A 21,803-nucleotide genomic window follows, 5' to 3' on the forward strand; every position below is an offset into this window, starting at 1 on the left:
CACGGTGTCTCATAGCAGCAATGCCCAAGAAAATTACGCCTTTTTGGGAGAGGTACAGTACAACCCTTTCCGATGTCAAGTAGCCTACAGTTACTTGAAAATCATAGGAGCCTGCAAAAAAACTTGGTTTCGTTTTTTCTAAGAAAGGCATCTTCTGTGTACTTAAGACTGGCAAAGCTCGGACGACATACATTCCAGAGGGGAGAAAGCAAGCAAATTCACCCCCCCCCACAAGCTGCACTCCCGAAATGATACAAATTAATCCTATCCGAGATTTACCAGTCTTACTAAGTACACAGAAGATGTCTTCCTTGGAAATAATGAAATCACGTTTTATACAGTCTTCTATTATTTTCACTTAATTATACTTGTCATCGGAGAGAGTTGTAATGTACCCCTCCCAAAAAGCTCGATTTTCTTGGGCATTGCTGCTGTGAGACACCGTGCACTCTGACTATGAAATCACTCACTACCGGTCTGTCACCTTTCGCCACAGTTCAGCTGTCACTCCTGACGCACATGATGTCATTAAAAAATCGTTTCCAGAGATCGGAAACAACCCTCCATATTTGGTTTAATATATGAATATGACATATGAATAAAATGCACTAATTATTAGAGCTGATAGATTTTCGCACTCACGATAAATGCGAACTGTGTCACATGCTGTAAAAATAAGTAATTTTATGTCTAAAAGTATGTTAGATATAGCACTGTAGTTTTTAATCCCCGATAAAATGCGAAATTGAACATAAAATGCGAAATATATGTATTTCTTCCACTTTCCTTGTAGCCTATTATTCGATGGCAGATGAAGTTAGGCGCTCACTTATCGGAACGGATCCGTACGGCGCGTTTCTATTTTTATTCTTTGCAATATTTCAATTGGAGCATCGTCCACTTGGCCCTATCGCCTCTTTCCGAATGACCGGATTCCGTCCAGAATTCTGTCCAGAGAATTCTGAACGGATTTATGTTCGGTCTAAGACCGAGATTAGGAATGTCATGGCAAATATATCGATTACAAGGCCTCCAATCGCGGTAATATCACAGTCTAGTATATACAGTCACGAAGCTCAATATGTAGTAAATATGCATCCATAGATAGTTGCTAACCACTAGGATCGCTACTATCGCCTCATCACAGACAATGCGAAATAGTACCGACACAGTCTATTGTTCCTAGTATCCTCACAACTTAAGCTTCGTGTCTGTATATACTAGACTGTGGTAATATTGAAGGTGTAATGAAATGGAAGACGTGAAGTTTATTTTATTAAGTCCAACATTATGAAGAGTTTTATTATTTATGAAATTACATTTAGAAACAGTATTTGTTCTTCATTTTGATAAAGAATTATTTAGCTTCTGCTAGAGTAAGTTCAACCATCTTGCACAGAGAAAAATCGCCAGTTATAGTAGGAGAATCACCTACAATTGTTCAAATATCCTGTCAGAAAAACATCCCTCTTTTACCTTGGCCAGAAAATTCTCCGGATTTGAACCCATTCGACAATTTGTGAGCTTTATTCAAACAATAAATGACTAAAGAGTTTATCATAACCAAAGTAATTGAGGTTATGCCGCGCAGAGTTGAGAGTGTTATTAAAGTGAAAGGGGGATCCATAAAATTTAAGGCCTTCAAATGGGCTTCAATAAACAGTACTCCGTCATTTTGTAATAAGAAAATGTAAATACTGTTGAAAATGTGTTCTAAAAATGTAGAGGAGATAATAGGGTCTATAGTTGAATATTTTTATATATACATTGCAGTAATATAACATTAAAATAAAGTATTTGAATAGTTGTGATTCCATTAATGTGGCCAGGTACTGCATATTTGACCTTATACAAAGAAGAAATAATGATCTTGAATTAGTGTTTATATGATCAAAAACTCAAAATTTTGCTTAAATGAAGCTTAACTTCATTATCTGATCTCAGGTTAATTACTTATACAACTGACCCTAAGCCTCTCAAAATACTGTGTCTGCCATCCCTTAAATTGAAAGCAAAATAAGACAAATAGTTTGATACGTGTACTTAGAATGAATTAAAGTTGAACAAAATATTCGGGAATGCTAACAATGGAATAAAATTCCGGGCAGCATGTCTCGACGGGACTGTCGGCTAGTTGTACGAATAGAGTTAATCTGAAATGAGAGAATAAAATTAATTTTAAGTCAAACTGAACTTAGGTTTTTGTTGTATTAAGGGAGGAAGTACAACTTTCGCTAGCATAATTTTACTTTATGCCATCCTAGCATTATGAACAGGTTGTTACTACATCCGATATCGTGCATAATTGGCTTATTATTGCACGTGTGCCAATAAAAGCAATGACATATTCGCTATGACGTAATACCGGAACGCTTGCTATCTTGCTTACCGTTCTACGCGCGACGTAACAAGAAATGAAATGCAGCACAGAAGGTAATGTATCATTTATTTTCAATCTTTAACAATTTTGTATCACTTTTGTAATATCACATAAAACAGTTCTGTAGTTCAGAGAAACTCTATTAACAAAATAAACGCACATTTGTAACATAAGCTGCAAGGACATGCATTCCTCTTTATTCAGTGTCAATGCCAGGCGTAACTAATCGATACGAACATATGAAAACTGTCAGCTATGGATCCCGAATTTCTTTCATAATTTATTTCCTACAATTAATGCTTAGATGCCATAAAGTGTTGTATCCAACTCGTGTATAATCTTATTATGACACTCGTGAAAATTGTCGCACGATTGATAACGAATGCGACAAACATTCACTCCAGCCTTAATCATCAAGATTATCCACTTGTTGCATAAATAACTATTATATCAGCTTTTCTTTTCAGAGTCTATAGATCTTCTAGAAAAAATAATGGCATGCTTAATATACACTATCTGTACAACAACAAATAATTTTATTGTTTTTGAAAACCCAGTATTTTTTTTTTTAATTATGAAAAATTATTGAGAACTTTTTAGTCTGGCAGCGTTACTCAAATATTTTAATTTTGATGTAAGAGATTCTTCTTTTGATGTATTTTCAATAAAAATGTCTACAACATATACAGTAAAACCTCCATTATCCATTGTAATGAAGGGGATGGACTTAACGGTTAATCGAAAAAATCGGATAATCCGTACCATGAAATATTTTGTAATTTCCTCCATGGTCTTGTATTTAACTCGCTATTTAATGGATCAGAAGTTCACTAATTTAAGTCTGGTTGTCAACTATGAGTTTTTAAGGCACAAGGAAGCTCTTTGTAATGACTGTCCCAGGAAAGATAGGAATAAAGGAGGTCTCATGTTGTAGATTTACATACTTTTTTACACTTTATTCTCTTTTTTATTAAATCGCGCAGTTGTAACTCCAAATTTCGTATTCTGATGCGAAATGAGCCACAGTTTCTCTTTCTCAAACCATTCAATTATTTCCATTTTTTTCGATACTTAGCACAACACGTTTTCTGTTAACACCGGTGGAAGACATTTTATACTGTATACAAGTTATATTATAGAACGGCAATTCGAACAGTAGACAATGTTGTGTAACGATAAAGGCTTGTAATGATACTCTCTAGCAAAAACATATGTAAAACCTACTAATTTGGTGTACAAAACAGTACTTCATGTAAGTTATTTATTTCTGAAGAAAAGAAAGGGCGAGAAATAGACAGTCGGATAATCCGCCAATCGGTTAATAGGGTGACGGAAAATCGGGGTTCTACTGTACTAAAATGTCTAACAAGTTAGTTTTAAAAATATTTTAAATTTTTATTTCATATTAAACTAATTTGTGTTCAAAAATTTTTTATGAAAATTATTTTAAAAAATTAACTATTCATTCTAATTTAGAGACTTAAGTGCATGTTGCACACATGAGAGAACTTTAGATGCATGCAAAGATTCATTAAGATATTTTAAGTACTTTTGGATTATAATTTAAATGCTGCCAGGCCAAAAAAAAACTCTAAAACATTTTTCATAATTAAAAAAAAATAACTATTGGGTTTTCAAAACCATGAAAATTATTTATTGATGTACAGATGATGCATATTAACTATGCCAATTTTGTTTCCAGAGGAAAAAATGTTGAAATATAATAAAATTATATTAGCGAAAGATGTACCTCCTCCCTTAATACACAATAATCATAACATTTCATCTCGATCTATGACTAAACCTAGCTGGCAATTTTTATCTTTTCAAACTAGTTCAGATTAATTTAGCAGAGTATGAACAATTCTTGACAAAAATATATAAGAATAGACTATCTCTATAATGCGCGGCAAAAAAAAGTATTAGTCATAAACTGTAATTTTTCGGTAGAGCAAAAGCAGAGTTTGAAATGAGAAACAACATCTTTATGATTGGCTGGAAATCTGACGCTCTACATCAGCGGTCATCAGCACAGTGCACCCTCGGGCTAGCGTCTCTTTCCCGCGGATAATCTGTTGCACTAACGTGCCGGTATGGCATAGTTGCACCCCGCGGTCAATTTGGAGGCCTAGGCATGGCATAATTGCGCCCCGAAGAAATCAGGTAGCAGATGGGACATGGCATAGTTGCGCCCCGAAGAAATCAGGTAGCAGATGGGACATGGCATAGTTGCGCCCCGAAGAAATCAGGTAGCAGATGGGACATGGCATAGTTGCGCCCCGAAGAAATCAAGTAGCAGGATGGACATGGCATAATTACGTCCCGATGAGGATAGTACACACGAAAGTGATTGTCATAAAATAAATAAATTATTTAAAAATATTACAGTGATGGCTGCATTGAAATCAGGTAGGCCTAGCGTATGATCAATTTTGCTATTTAAAATAACACTTTTTTATTGATCACACACAATAAATTAACTGCATTTTTTGTTTCTACATCGATATCTTAACCCTACGGTACAGGGTTTCGAAAATTGAACTTAGAACCATTATCAATTATTAACTCTTCACCCTTTTCACTAAACTTAACATTCATTTTAAATTAACCTCACTATACGCCACAGACGGTGTGAAAATCACTAATAAAATGTCAAGACTGCTAAGGCTCCATATTCCATTTGAATATGTCAGTCAATAAAGTACTGCCAACTTCATGGTGTTCATTTTAACGGTAGGCTATTGATAATCACTACAAAAACAGTAGAATAACAGTTAAGAAAGTACTGTCAACTTCATGGTGTTCATTTTAACGGTATCGATAATTAATATAAATCGAATAAGAAATCAATAAGGTTGGTTGATTACGAGGCTCGAGTTTCCGTAGTGTCTTTTTCTCTACCTATTTCCACAAAACAGGGACCCTTTTTTATATGCTGCATTTTATCTGACCGTGTCGCGCAACTATGCCCTGCCCTAGCGTGCACCCGTGGCTGCTGGCGGGTATGCTGTCTCTCTCTATATCTTCTGCACGACTGAGCATATTACACTTTACCCATTTCAGAGAGTGCTGACGACCACTGCTCTACATCATTATGGAAGAGGATAGACACGATCTGAAGAAGTAGTTACCTACATTATTTGTATGCATATGGCGGTAATAACTCAAAACCACCAATTTCTGATTTACATTTTTTTTTTCCCCGCGGACATTATATATATTATTCCCGCAAGTAAAATTACGAGCGAAATTTGATTTAATTACTGTATATGCGTTAATATTTCAGATGCATAATGCTATAATACATTGCTGAGTACAATGGGTTGTAGCTTATGTTATAATTCAGATTTCACGCTTCTTTTTGTTTTTATGACGCAATTTGAGATTTTATCAATGTCTTGGAATTACATTCGTGGAATTCAATTCGTATAATTAAATAGTCTGCAGGAATTTATTTCTAAATAATCTCTATCTTTTATTTGGAGATAACAATGGTTTTATTCTCTATAACTGATTGATGGACATTTTTAATCAACATATCTCTCTCTATCTGTCTACATATTTCTCTCTCTCGTTCGCGTTCTTCATTTTTTAAATTTGCTACACGCATTCTCTCTTTCTGTCATGCACCACGCTTAATATTTTCGGTTACGCTTGTTACAAATTCGACAAATAAATAAATTTATTTATTTATTTATTTATTTATTTAATGCAGTACGTTTGAGCTTATCATTTGGCACGACTATGATGACAGTACAATAATACAACACAAATACAAAACAAATAATTAAACAAATTTAACTGTGGAAGAACCATCATCTTCCCTCTTGCCTCCCAGCAGCTGACAAATAAATATTCAACGATAATACATGGCAAACCAATCCACTATAACACAAACACATATTTTTACTTCTTTTTAGTTCGTGTTGTTATGACATGTATTCCTGCAATGATATTATTTTTTTTTTAATTATGGTTTATTTAACGACTCTCGCAACTCCCGAGATTATATTAGCGTCGCCTGTGTGCCGGAATTTTGTCCCGCAGGAGTTCTTTTACATGTCAGTAAATTTACTGACACGAGCCTGTCGCATTTAAGCACACTTAAATGCCATCGACCTGGGCCGATATCGAACCCGCAATCTCGAACACAGAAGGCCAGCGCTATATCGACTGCGCTACCCAGGCCGACTGCAATCATGTTAAAAAAATATGGTTTATTTAACGACGCTCGCAACAGCAGAGGTTATATCAGCGTCGCTGGTGTGCCGGAATTTTATCCCGCAGGAGTTTTTTTACATGCCAGTAGATCTACTGACATGTGCCTGTCGCATTTAAGCAGCACATTTAAATGTCATCGACCTGGGCCGAGATCGAACCCGCAATCTCGAGCACAGAATGCCAGCGCTATACCGACTGCGCTACCCAGGCCAACTGCAATGATGTTAGTTCAGCATTAAATGAAGTTCACATAACCTAAGATCAAAGTTATACAACGTAATTAGAGACAGAACTCACATCAATTCCTGATATTGGATATAAAGTGCACTTAAGTTAGCGACTTTCATGCAACCGGGCCAACGAACAACATGTCACTGTTATGGTGAAGCAATTTATTCGTCCCGCTTCGAACCTTATAGTTCGAAAACATTTATTTCTCTTACTTGAGCTATATCACCTTCACACAGTAGATTATCCGACATATAGGGCGGAAGAAGTCTACTAATAGGAGAGTTAACATCCCGGAATTCCCATGCACCTTGCTTTATGCGTCAGTGTAACAAAATTTCCATGCATCCGGGGGTTTTTTAATAATACGGAAACAGCTGAAGGAATTACAGCTTTCAAGCATGTATGAGTTTCCGACCTTCAGAATCACAGTAATGATTTACTTTTGCAATAAAAGGTATAAGTTGTAGGTTATCAAGTGTACAACAGTAGAGATGGGGGGAGGCGGCTAGAGGTAAAACACAAGAAATATATAACTTTGGGAGTGGGGATCGTGGACCTTGAATGGAAGCGGCTGTAGAGTTACAGCAAGCAGCTTACATAGTGAGTGCCTCCACGCCAGATCATGAACACCTCGGCGAAGAGCCACAGCATGAAGGTGAGGGCCTCCAGCTCTAGTGGTAAGGGAACCGAAGCACTTTACATTTCACACTTCTCTTCAAAGGAAGGAAAAAAGTAGAAAAATTATAGATTAGCAGGAAATACTGATTGAAAATTTTAAAGTGTTTAGTAAATCATACGTAAAATAATTCATAAAGAGAAAGTAATAAAATAACAATTTTCGTTTAATCTACATTCAAGCGTAAGGTTTCTTCTTCTGGATGGGGTACAACAAGTAGGGCCCGGTTTTTTGTTTATTTATTTTTTATTTTTTGCATTGGACATCGCTGAAACTTCGTATGATAATAATTTATCACATGTTTTTAAACTTAATTTCAATGTTTTAATGTATATATAGGGCGTTGCAACATAAAACAACATATATAAAATGCAAATATCTCGAGGTTTCTTTGTCTTTAAATCGAATCTCTTAAGGAAAAACATTCAGCTTAAATATATGAGATGAGAACTACGTAGATTATTTTTTTTTTTCATTTTCTCAAATCCCCTTACTGAATTAGTTTATCATTAACGAGGTTATTATTCACATATTCATTTAAAACAACCACTACTTGGATTAAAAGAAAAACAACTTGCCGCATTTCAAATTTTCGAAATTGTAGCAATTTTTTGTACAGCCAATCACCGTATACCTTCTAGCTCTCACAATCTTGAAAATATTTTATAGCTCTTTTGTTCGACCTATTCCAGAAGGCTGTGGCAACAGAGTGAATCGATATCGTTAAATTATTTGCAGTGTAAGTAGAATTTTTTTTGTAGTTTCTCTGAAACTGTAACACAAATACTGTATATTATTATTTTTCTATTAACGAAAGGATAAAGTTATTAATTGAAATCGTAGTTCATGACATATAAAATAACCATGCAACATTTCATGGTATTATCTTTAATAGTTTTTGAGTTATGAGGAAACGATTTGAAATTTTAAGTTTCGGAGAACGAATGACAAATTTACCAACAGGCGGCGCTATCTGGCACAGTCCTAGCGCATATTTTTGGTCATTATTCGGAAATTAATATAGAGATTTAGAAAATTATTTCATAGACAGAAAGGAGAAAATATATATTATAGATTTCGGAAAAAAACATAAAAATATATTTTTTGAACCAGTTAAGCTGGATATTTTCTCTTAAATGCAAATCTACTTAAATCATATTTTTTAAAAAATAAGCATATATAAAAATTGCATAGTTTGGTGTTCTGTGTTACTCTTCGCTAATGGGCTCTTTCAATAAACAACTGTGGGATATTGCCTGGAAAGTGCGCATATTACTCTGGCTGATAAGGTTCGAGAGGAGGAAACCACTATCATCAAAATAACAAATCTGTCCGGAAGGACGGTTACACTCAAACAAAAAAAAAAAAAGTTACAATTCTGCTTATATGAAAATATTGTATTCAATATTATCTGTGCTATGAGCAGTGTCTTGGTTAGTGAAGACTATACATCACTATCTGAAAACCTGAGTAAGAAACAGTTGGCTTCATTCAAGGGTATGCTAAACTTACAACTTGTGATGAGAAACGAATATTTTCTCGCTAAAAGGCTTTTTTTTTTTCGTAAGAATCGTCAATAATACCACTACTTCACCGAAAATTTGAGAGTGGTCTTCGTAACGCACTGTAAAACCCAAAGGTGCAGTTTGTGATTTGGTATAGATGGTTTACATTTATATTTATTATTGGATTACAGAATAAAATTAATTTCAACTGAATTTTTTTCAGAATTGCCAACAATAAAATTACTAACCAATTTATTTTAATAAGGCATATAAGTTCAATGTCTAAGTAACATTACAGTGTGTGGACAAAGAATTAGGAATTTCAAAACAATCTTGTATTTTATGACTTTCTTTAAATTGGACGGTGATTAGCAATAGTGATCCAAGTGCCAAAAATCTGTTTCAAGATCTTGGCCATTGAAATAAACCTTTTTTATACAGAGTGTTTCCGAGGTGGTGTTACAAACTTTCAGGGATGATGGCGAAGGGTACATGTATCAATTTGAGATAAGGAACCCTGGTCCGGAAATGACCGAGTCGAAAGTTACAAGCAAAAATATTTGAGTGGAAATGAAATAATTTTATTCCTCTGTACATCTTATTTATGTGTATTTATCTGTACATCTTACACATACTGTATTCATCTGACGTTGTTTACGTTACTTACTTACAATATTCCATTCAGTGCGCTGTCTGAGGGGTGGGGACAGGAAACTACACTAAAGCAATGCAGATAGCGTAATGTGTAACGGACATGGTCGGTCCTGCTATGCACGTCTGTAGACAGTAGTGTATGTGTACAAGTTGCAGTGTCCAGTCGATCAGTCCTAGTGAAATGGAGGAACACGAGAACGGAATAAGCAGACCTGATTTTCGAATATGGATGAGCCAATGGGAACAGTAAACAAGCTCACAGAATGTACCGGCACAAGTACCCACGTAGGAGACATCTGGCCCATACCATTTTTCCACGACTGTTCTAAAGGTTAAGGGAAGGAGGGCACGTGTTGCCAAATTACAATTCCATTTCCGCACAATTATTTTTGCTTATAACTTTCGACTCAGTCATTTCCGGACCATGGTTCCTTATCTCAAATTGATACATGTGCCCTTCGCTATCATCCCTGAAAGTTTGTAACACCACCCCGGAAACACCCTGTATAAAACATTGTATGCAAGAAGTATTATAACATTCACACTATTACAAAAAATAGCACAAATAATACCAAAAAAGGCTAATCGATTTTTAATAAGAGACCAGCAGTTGAACTAATGTTTCAAAGCAAAATAAATAAACAAATTTTATGCAATAAACGAATGTTTGCTTATAAATAGCAGCAAAATTCAGATATCGCATTCTTGAGGTTTTTCCCGAGTTAAATTAGCCTACCACCAATAGATTTGTGCAAATATCTACTTTTTTTTTTCAAATTGTCGGTTGGTCTATTATTGCGTACCTCCGTCCAATTTATACTTAGTATTTTCATTATAGGCCTATCAAACCTCACAGACCTCTGGTGACAACCAAATTACCATCATAATCATGCCAAAAGGAATACTTGATATTCATTTTTTTGACTGGTTCTATGGTCTGGTTTTCAGCAGGGTGGTTTCAAGATTTGGATGTCCTGGGTTCGATTCTCGAACTAGGCTCTTTGGGAATTTCCCTTGACGAAGAGAAGTTCCCGGGTGTCTAGATAGAATCTGAATATTTATATGATTGCGAGTGTCGTGAGTTCTTAACTACATTGTTTTCAAATGAAATCCAATATATCACAATTGTCGCTGGACAGAAACCTGAACACGTTTCAACGTCACATTGTTGACATGTAACACCATCTGCGAGCTCAACAAAAAAACGCTAAGAGATGCTAGAGAGTTTGCAATAAATTTTTATATCTATTTCCACGTAAATAGATGCACTAGGTCTGTATGTTCTTGAAAATTTGTAAAACAAGATTAGAATAAGACACTCCTAATTCATTGTTCAACAAAAATATAAGAAAATTGACATTACTTAACTATTTTACCCATAAATATTAAAGTTTTTAGCAGATACGTTTTAGATTTTCGTACATATTTTCGGGTTTATAGCACATAAATGCATAAATCTGTCTAAAATTTTGGCACAGAAATTTCAAAATCAGCTAAATCCTTTGTCCAGCCGCAAAAACTAGTCAAGTGCATTTTATTTTAATAATTTATTGTTATATTTCTTATGCCATATTATACATGTTTTGTTAACTAACAAAAATATTTTTTTATGTTTTATTTTTTATTTTTGATAGCTTGATTGAGAAAAGCTATACAAGATTTTTCGCTCTAGCCAAAAAAGAAAAAAAATGGATATAACTACATTGACCAATAGGTTACTCAATTAGCAGTGATTGTTAGGACTTTTATAGATAAATTATTGGAAATATCTGCCCTTAAACTCAACGTAGATAGGGACACATATCGCGTATGATATTCTTTATGTCGAAATTAATGTAGAAACTTCAAGTACTTCATCTTCTAGAACATCCTGACATAGTTACATATTCCTTACATGAATTCTCAGTCATTTATATCAAAAAGGAATGTGAAATTTCATGGAGTAGACTTTTTTATGTAAAACCAAATCCCGAAATCCTTCCAGCATTTGCTTTTTTCTTTTATATTTCGTAAGTTATTCATTCATTCATTCATTCATTCATTCATTCATTCATCCATCCATTCATTCATTCGTAGTGTTCTGCCCAAGAGCACTGCAAAACCCAGCATTCTCCAATCTCTCCTATTTTTTGCCTTCCTCTTTGTCTCCGAGTATTATCCATATATCTTAATATCGATATCATCTGATATCCTCTTCTGCCCCCCACTCTTCTCCCGTTCACCATTCCTTCCAATGCATCCTTCAGCAGGCAGTTTCTTCTCGGCCAATGACACAACCAATTTCTTTCCCTCTTCCTGATCAGTTTGAGCATCTTCACTCTTTCCAACACAGCTCCATTTCTTATTCTGTCTGTCCACTCACACGTCCCATTCTTCTCCATATCCACATTTCAAATTCTTCTATTCGTTTCTGTAAACATTTTTATAATGGCTGCAGAAAAAAAAATATGGTTTCGCTGGGGTCAAATAAAAGCTTCGAAAAAAAATTGTTACATACTAAATGCTACAATATCTTAGCTAATTACTGTATTTGATAAACAATTCTTTAAGCATTTTTTGTCAATTACCTAAGCAGATTTACATCATTTTATGTCAATTGTAATTATCATTAAACGTACCGTTTTGAGCGTTATGAGCTATAATATAATCTTAATTGAGATGCGTTTGGAAAGTATTCAGGGACAACTGAAGGATAGTATGGTGACAACAGAGTAATTATTAAGTGAAAGACAGAGGGAAGCCCCAATTAAAAAAGAGGCTTATTAAACAGCATCATTATCCACCACAAACCTCGGAGAGTCTGTCCGCAAACGAACTCCACTAGTCTGTGGTAAGAAGTCGCCAATTAAGTTACAGCTGTGCCAGATGTAAGTTAAGTTTAGGAATAACTAGGATCTCCCACCACAAGCAGTCACCAGAAGTACATCGTCACATACTGTTTTAAAAGCATCCGCTCATTATATTAAAATTAGCATTTCTTCCTCATCAATGTATGAGACAAAAAGTTCTTCTGGAACTATTATAAAATGCATTACTGAGAGAAAACTATATAGCGTTTAAATTTAAGGCATTTTAGTCGATTATTTAACAACGCCGTATCAACTACAAGATTATTCAAAATCGATAGAATGTTACAGCGAGGTGGTAACTGTCGAGACGAGACTGATGATTCGCCAAGTAACTACCCGATATTCGCGTTACAATTGGATAAAACCTCGGATAAAAGCTAACCAGGTAATTAGCACAAGAGGGAATTGAACCCACGCTCAAGCGCAGTTCCCGATCAGCAAACAAACGCGTCTACATTCTGAGCTACGCAGGTGATTCATATAACGTATAGCTTTCTGTTCATTGACTTTCTCGCATTAAGTCTCTTTTCAAATACGGTTTATAATTGCATGGGAAAATTAAGAACTGATGATCTTAAAATAAAGTTTCCTCATTATTTCATATTTCCCAATTGATGCTTTAGTGTTACTCTTTCATTTCACAATACATGATAATATTGTCATTTATAATGTTCTATCTTTCTTACATATGCATAGTAAAGGCATGAAATAATTTGTGCAACTTCCAAACATCTTTCATTTTGCGACCCCAGAATTAAAATTTTATGTACTTACGTACGGATTTGGTTTTGATTCTGTTTATACCAGAGATGCCAAACATGAGCTCCCTAGAGCGCAAACATTGCCATCCCTACTTCCTCCACCTCCTGTCCGTGACTCTGTTTTCATTCTGTTTAGTCAGTCGTTAGCTGCAAAACGTCGTAAACATTCAGTGGCGAGCAGTTTACAGAATATTTGAAAATGGCACTGTCTAAAATACCAAGATACAGCTTCAATAAGGAATGGGAATATTATTATTATTATTATTATTATTATTATTATTATTATTTTGATGTTGAAGGAGACAATATACCTAATTGACTATTATGTTCCCTTCAATTTCGTTTTATACGGCATTATAATATCAGACGTCATTTCAATGCTGCCCATGGTAAAGATTAGGGAAAAAATAAACTTACAGGTACGTAATTATATCAAATTGTTATTGCATTGTTTATTTTGTTTATTTTCTTTTTATTTGGAATATTTATAATGTCATAAATGACAAAAGGATTAAACTATTTATTGCCAAACAGTTTCATCAAAACATCAGGGAAAAGTGCTCAAAATTAATACCAGTTATTGACAATAGAAATGTATCCTAACATGAAAAAAGTTGTACGTCGTATAATTGCAATGTTTGGATCGACATATTGTTGTGAATAGTTTTTTTAATGAATCAGTGTAATTAAGTTGCACATTCAAGGTTACATGATTATCATCTTGACCTTCCCTACGTGTATGTATTAACACAATCTAGCCGAATATTGATGCATTATGGAAAATAAGAGGTGTCTACGATCAGTTAATTTTCAATAGTTTGTGTGTGGACTTATCAATCTTATCCTAATTTATGTTTAGAGAGATGATTGTTTTTACGACATGACTTTATGTACTACCCGCCACTGAAGCAAGTTTGAGATCGATGAACATCAATCGTGTCTAAAAGATTTGGAGTGATTTTGACGTCACACTTTCCCCTTCAACTGAGTTTGGCATGGCTGGTCTATACACTCTTTGATTTATTCATACTCTCGTATTTCTTCGAGCCGGTGCTTTGTATAGTCATTAATATTGCTATGTTAGCGATTTATACAGTCCTTAATATTACTGTGTTATTATCTTTCTAACACTTACCTATAAATTTGCAATTGAATAATTGAAATCTCATTACTAAACCAAGGATGGATAGAATTGTATTTTAATCATTAGTGAATTAGGCAGCAAATTCTTCGAATGCTTTTAACAATAAAGATGGATAAAATTAATCACCAACGAATAAAATAGCCAATTATTCTAACACAACTTTTACGACCTTATTCTTCTTTTAATAACAGGATCGGCTCAAATATTTATCGACAGCTAATCAACTTCACATATCTTCGAACTTCAAAATGCAAGAAAATATTAGTGCGTCAATTACTTTCAATTACAGTTAAGAATAGAATGACTCTGATTTCTTTCTCTGTGTTGAAAAAAAATATCGTATGACACAAACTAATTACAACTTTTAATATCCATAGGTTGAAATTAATACGTTAGCCTACGCCTCGCGTGCTTAGCAATTCAATCTAGGATGAAATACATCTTGATTCGCTCTTTCCATAAATAAATATTTTTTAGAAGAATATTAATCTCCTGTATTCACATTTCATAGGCTATTTAAATACTCGAAACTCCTCAATAACTTAGCCATTACTATATTTCTCTTTCTCATCTGTCGTGTGTTTATACAGTGCGTATACTATCACCGCAGGAAAAGTGGCAAGCAGAACGCGGGGACTCGAGGAATTGTGTTGGTATCATGCAGTTAGAGTCAATGACCTCGGCCGCATTGAACGGTGGAGAGTGGGAGGGAGCGAGAGAGATGTAATATTCCTTCGTGTCAAACCAGGCGCTACACAGTACCAACTTTACATCGCTGCCGGGTCGAATACTGCCGCTTGCTTTACTGCGGAGCCAGTTAGTATACGCACTATATAAGCTTAGTAACTTAGGCTACATCTTGTACAGGTGGGACAGAATGAAGTTCCGTATGTAGGGCGTTCATCCCGGGTAGTGACGGGATTTTCTCGTTGCCAAGCTTCCAGAACGGCCCCAAGGTTCACTCAGCCTCCTATCAAATTGGATACCGGATCTTTCCCGGGTGCCGATCACACCACCTCATTCTAATCCCGAGGTCAAGTGAACATGGGGTTCTACCACCATGTCCCCCAAGTGTCTTCATGGTATTTGAAGGAGGCTACATTTACCTTCACTTTATGTAGTCTGTTCAATACAGGTCCATTATACATATCTGCAGTGCTTGGGAAAAGTGACATAAGTCAGTTTCCATAAACCTTTTTTGATAATTTATTGACAACTTACGGAACATCTGCTCGCTTGAAAAAAATACATAAGTATTTCTCCCATTACAATAATTCATACAGAAAAAAATCAAATCGACATAAACCAGTATAAGTTGTCAATAAATTATCAAAAAAATGTTTGTGGAAACTGATTTATGTCACTTTTCCCGAGCACTGCAGATATAATTCCGAGAAGGTAGAAACGAAATGAATGACAAACTTTAAGAATTGTATGTGTACATAATAATATATAGACCTAGCTCAATTAACGGTCACCAGTGAACATAGTGTTTCCAAGCATTAACGGTACATTACTTAGGCAGCCTTAACTGTTGACCCATCCCTCGGATGCTAGCGAGTGTCGAAGCAAGACATCGCTCGTTCAGCATCAGTAACATGTTCCCATAAAGGTGCGTACACACTTAGCGAACGAACAACGAACGAAAGACAAACGATTGCATTCGTTGATTGAAATCGGTACGTGTGTACGTCGCAGCAAAGGCAAACCGATCGTTTGGTTTGCCTTCGGAAGTGATCCGTCGCCTGTCGGTACATCAAAGGAAGTTGGTATTCGTTGTGGACGGGATTTGCCACTAGCTTGTAGTTCGTAGCAGAACGCAGCGCTTAGTTCAATTTCACTAACAGGATGTCGAAACTGGAGTGGACGGAAGACGCTGTTATAAATCTTATTAATGCATATAGGGAGCAGGAAACTTCATGGAATCCCAAATATCCTACTTACCACAATAAAGTAAGAAAACATGATGTTTGGGAACCTATTGGAAAGATGTTTAGCTGCAAGATAGGCGAGTCAAACACGTGCAAAATTTGAAAATTATTTTTGTTTATTTATTTTCAGTGGATATATGTTTTTTGTTTATTGTAGGGAGCAGAAGTCAAAAAGAAAATTGAATCCCTACTGACATCATTCTGGAGTGAAAGACAGAATTCCATAAAAAGTTCTGGAATGGGGAGTGATGAAGTGTACGAGTCAACTTGGTTCGCGTATAAACATATGTCGTTCCTTTTGGACAAATTCACGCCCAGAAAAAACAAATTTCCAACCTTGTGCACACAAAATAAATTATTGGCATTGAAAAGTGTCTTTTCGTAAGCATGATGCGCATACGACAAACACAGACAAATCTCTCTTTTTAATATTTTAAGATAATTATTGTCAGTGAGGTATCCGTGTACTGAAACTTTCCCCTGGGGCCTGTTTTATAAAAGTAATATTACTAAAAAGGTAATAACATTAAGTAATATTATTACTGTTCTGTTTCATAAAAGTAATATTTAATAATATTATTTATTACTGTAAACGCTCATATTATTACTAAAATAAATAATAATATTACTAAAGCGTTTCATAAAGCAGCAAAGATAATTAAATTTATTAATAATATTAACGTTAGTTCCATGACTGTATTTTAAGTAATAGTTTAATAATTTGTAAAAAGTAAATGCCAATGTAGGGTTAGATTTTGAAGATAAAACCATGAAACCATTTGAAATGGATAATTCTGACTCAAATAGTGATGAAGAGGGAGTGTTTGTCCGACGTCCAAGAAATTTTAGACAACGAATATCCTACAACCATATGCAAGAAAGTTACGAATATAATGAAATAGTTGACCTTTAAATTCGAGAACTTTTCGCAAAAAACTCTGTTCCTTCAAGTTATTTTCACGTCTTTTCCCCATTTTAAAAAGCATAAGAGACAAAATGAATGACTAACAAAGTCCCTCTCCATACTTACAAATACTTACAAACTGTCATAGACGCCAATGTAGGTGGACCAGGCTGAAATTGAAAACTATCTTATGTAATTGTAAAAGAGGAACAATTGGAAAGGATGAAACCTAAATTAAATTCAATTACAGTATAGAACTGTTAGAAAGTAATTACTGTATATTTTACATTATTTTATGTTATTTGAATGATTGAACTTAACGTTTTTCCCTCCTTTCTCGTCATTTTTAAAATTATAATAATTGTTCAGAAATATATGCCTATGGGACATCTACATAACAAAATACAGTAATATTAATATTTTCTGTACCTATTGAAATGTTTTTTCAATGTATACTTGTGACAACCTGAATCTATATACTCTTCACTAATTAACATTGTGAAGATCTTGGTGAGCCAAAATCTTTTGCAGACATATATCAACAAGTAGATCTATTACAAAATATGTGGACTACTTTAAACCACCCCTATTGAGGGCATAAACTAAAATTAACTTACGAGATTTATAGGTACCGTATCCACAATTCCACATCACAATCTCTAATTAGAACATATGTATTTGCATTTTGTATAGTCAGGTAACTTCTTGAAAATACTACTTACAACATAATCAGCAATAAAAACCCATTAAGACAATTTCAGTATTTTTATTAATTTCGTCATAACATTAATCTTCTGCAACATCCACACCTTCAAACTCAAACACTATATTTTCTAGGAACGACTTCACCGCGTAAATACTTATGTCGTTATTGCATTACTTATTTATTTTTGGTAAAAGAGTAATTTTTATGTGTATTTATTTACGCTTGCACCAATAATTTTTAAGCCTTTTTATTTAAGTACTTGCGCAGTATTCCGAATTATAACGGAACTTGAAATATCTTACATAAGACGCTTTGCAGGGTCCACTAACCCTGTCGTTAAACACTGTCCTTAAGGCTGGTACAATATTGTCATCAAAAGTTTTCACTGCTTAACATTTTCATATGGTACTTCTTTAGATAACGAGGTCCAATTTTTACACACGCGCGCGCACACACACGCTTCTGTCACTGATACACTGTTTTTGGAATTGCAAACTTTACAACAGCAGAGACGTGAACAATTAGGAATGATAAATATCTGTTCACAATATTTTAGATTTATCATATTGTTTCTTTTACTCGTAAATCAACTGAATCAAATAACAGAAACAATAACTTCGAGTTGCAGTGATTTACAATCTTATCTGAAATAAATTGTCTCCCAAACCTTCACACATATTACGATTTACTCAGTTGTTGCTATTAAAGATAGTACTTCAAAACTTATTTCATTCAACAACTGTTAACAGAGAGAATAATATAAATAGCTGTAGAGTGCAGACCAACTTGGTTATGTTTGTCAGCCTTAACCTCAAATCATCTGGCTACTGTACGTATTTTATGACTCGTGCAAAACGTTTATGAAACAGAATTTAGTCGGTTAATAAAATTGTTTTCATGACTGCAATACTATTACTTAATATTATTACTTAATATTATTACTGTGTTTATGAAACAGGCCTGCACTTGCTATAATTATATTTTCGTCTGCCTTTATAGCGAATAATCAGCGAACGTGAATGTTTTCTGACAATTTGCTGATGATTTGTACGTCGCTTCAAACAGCGAACGAACAACGAAGTTTTGCTTCATCATTCGTTCGTTGTTCGTTCGCTAAGTGTGTACGCACCTTAATGCGAGTCTGCGTGTGGCATGAACATGAACATCTCAGCTGGCATCTCCGAAGAACGAACACCTTATTCTGTATCCCTATTTTATAATATTAGTAAATGAAGAAAAACAGCATGAAGCTGAGTGTGTTAAAGGAAACAGAACAAATTTCTTGTCCCCCACACGTACCACTCCAGTTAGCACTGAGTATTGAATCCCAGATCCGCGGAACAAATCGGCACTCTAGAACTGACTGGAGAAGCCCAAATGTGTCGTACTTTCACATTAATTATTTATTTCTGTACCATCGTATTCTCTTAATAACTTCATATCTGTCTTTTGTGTTTCAATGTTTATTTATTGTTAGTACAGCTATTACTTTTTTGGTTCTGTAGGACCAAAAATAAAATTATCTTTACGTAGATTACTTTTTTGGCTTAGTTAATTTCTACAATTTTATCGCTGTATTTCTATACTCGTATGTTAATAACGACAGAAATTCAACTCCAATTAAATAACTACTGCTACTATAAGCAGTAACATGAGCCAAGAAGTCAAAAGAAGAATAGCAATGGCAAAGGAAGCTTTTAATACAGGGCCGGGCATGAGAGCGGCTCCATATATCCGGCCAGAGCTGCTCTCGCTCCGCGAGACACTTCAATTCCAAGCCAGAGCAGAACGCTCACGCAGTGGCGGACTCGCATTACAGCTACCTTCCCTGCATTAATGTAACAAGAGCCACGGTTGTTCTAGTCATTCAGTCTGTCAGTACATAATAGTTTATAAGGATATTACATCAATCCATTATACATTACAGACTCTGTAACACTCTTATTAATTTACTGGAATAAACTTCGCTCTATGCACACACACAAATCATTAGGCTTATTTACATAACCCATACGCACATACTGCAATCTCCTCACCACGGTTCTACGTGACAGGCGTATGGCTTCCACTTCCCTAGTTGCTGTGGAGAGTTCACCTGCCAATATAATTAAACATCGCTTGTTGAATTCATCTTGGTTGAATGTTTTCAATTCTCTTGCAATTTCGTGGCAAATTTTGTAGCTAATTCTCATAGCCGATTCACTAAGTGCATTATCATCCTGTTAATACATAATATAATATAATATACGATACGATATAATATAATATGATATAATATAATATAATATAATACAATATAATACAATATGATATGATATATGATATGATATGATATGATATGATATGATATGATATGATATGATATGATATGATATGATATGATATGATATGATATGATATATGATATGATATGATATGATATGATATGATATGATATGATATGATATGATATGATATGATATGATATGATATGATATGATATGATATGATATGATATGGATATGATATATGTTATGATATATGATATGATATGATATATGATAAGATACGATATCATAAACTGTAACAGACTATACTGTGATATAACATATTACTTGTATAATTTAAAATTATGTATTACTAAATGCATAATAACTTATAATGCAATATAAATATCAAATAGATACTCTGATATAAAGTACCTGAGAAACATTTTCTTTAAGTTGTATTAATTTATGGCGTTCATTACCAACATATTTGTCATATTCAGTAGCATGTTGTAAAGAATAATGCCGTTGGATATTGAACTTCTTAATCAGTTAGGTTATATTAAAAAAAACTGCATTACTAATGCAATTTCGGAATATTCTGTGATACAATACTTATCATCATCATTATCATGTTCATCAGTTGCTTTAATGTATGAGCGGAAGCTCCGTCTTCAAAGTTCGCCATCATATTGCAGAGTCACCACTGCACCGACACTGAATGACGAACAGTATGCATACGTCACCACGCTCGCAAGGACCGCTCTTTAAAGCACACAGCGCTCATTTCTCAGAATCACGTAATGTGCCCAGCCCTGTTTTAATAGAAAAAGGAGCATCTTCTGCGGACCTCTGGAGAAAGAACTAAGGAAGAGACTAGTGAAGTGCTTTGTGTGGAGTGTAGCATTGTATGGGGCAGAAATATGGACATTACGACGAAGTGAAGAGAAGCGACTAGAAGCATTTGAAATGTGGATATGGAGAATGATGGAGCGTGTGAAATGGACAGACAGAATAAGAAATGAAGCTGCGTTGGAAAGAGTGGGTGAAGAAAGAATGATGCTGAAACTAATCAGAAAGAGGAAAAGGAATTGGATGGGTCACTGGATGAGAAGAAACTTCCTTCTGAAGGATACACTGGAATGAATGGTGAACGGGAGAAAAGTTCGGGGAAGATAGATGACATTAAGGTATATGGATCAAGAGGAAGGGAGAAAATAGGAAAGACTGGAGAATGATGGGTTTGCGGTGAAACACCCACCCTTGCAGAGCACAATGAATCAATCAATGAATGAATGAATGACTAAAATTATACGCAATAAATTAAAATAACATTTGGCTTGGGTAGGCTTTTCGAGGATCAGACCCTGGACAGATCTTTGTACTTAAGCACGCATTGGTCATGGTGCGCCCTTTATATGTGTTGATTGTCCAAGGTGGCCTGGGCCGCATTCGTGAATCAGATACAATTGGACCATTCTGCCTCAGTCCTAACAAAGCCAGACCCAAGGAGTACCTGATAACGTGATAAGTAGAGCTGGGATTCGTATGTAATAAAAGCTAATATTTTAGTCGGCATGCCCCCCACTCCTTAT

General features: G+C 34.9%; 1 protein-coding gene across 1 annotated transcript in view; it reads left to right on the plus strand.

Annotated features, from left to right (window-relative positions):
* The first annotated feature begins 7,329 nt into the window (after window positions 1–7,329).
* LOC138697568 (phospholipase A2-like) overlaps window positions 7,330–21,803 on the plus strand; it is a 76,568-nt gene continuing 62,094 nt past the window's right edge. Inside the window, exon 1 of the mRNA XM_069822918.1 lies at window positions 7,330–7,487. Within this exon, the coding sequence (XP_069679019.1) occupies window positions 7,455–7,487 (33 nt within the window). The 5' untranslated portion in view covers window positions 7,330–7,454. The remainder of the gene's footprint in view (window positions 7,488–21,803) is intronic.

This window comes from Periplaneta americana, chromosome 1 (assembly GCF_040183065.1).
Source record: "Periplaneta americana isolate PAMFEO1 chromosome 1, P.americana_PAMFEO1_priV1, whole genome shotgun sequence".
Lineage (NCBI taxonomy): Eukaryota > Metazoa > Arthropoda > Insecta > Blattodea > Blattidae > Periplaneta > Periplaneta americana.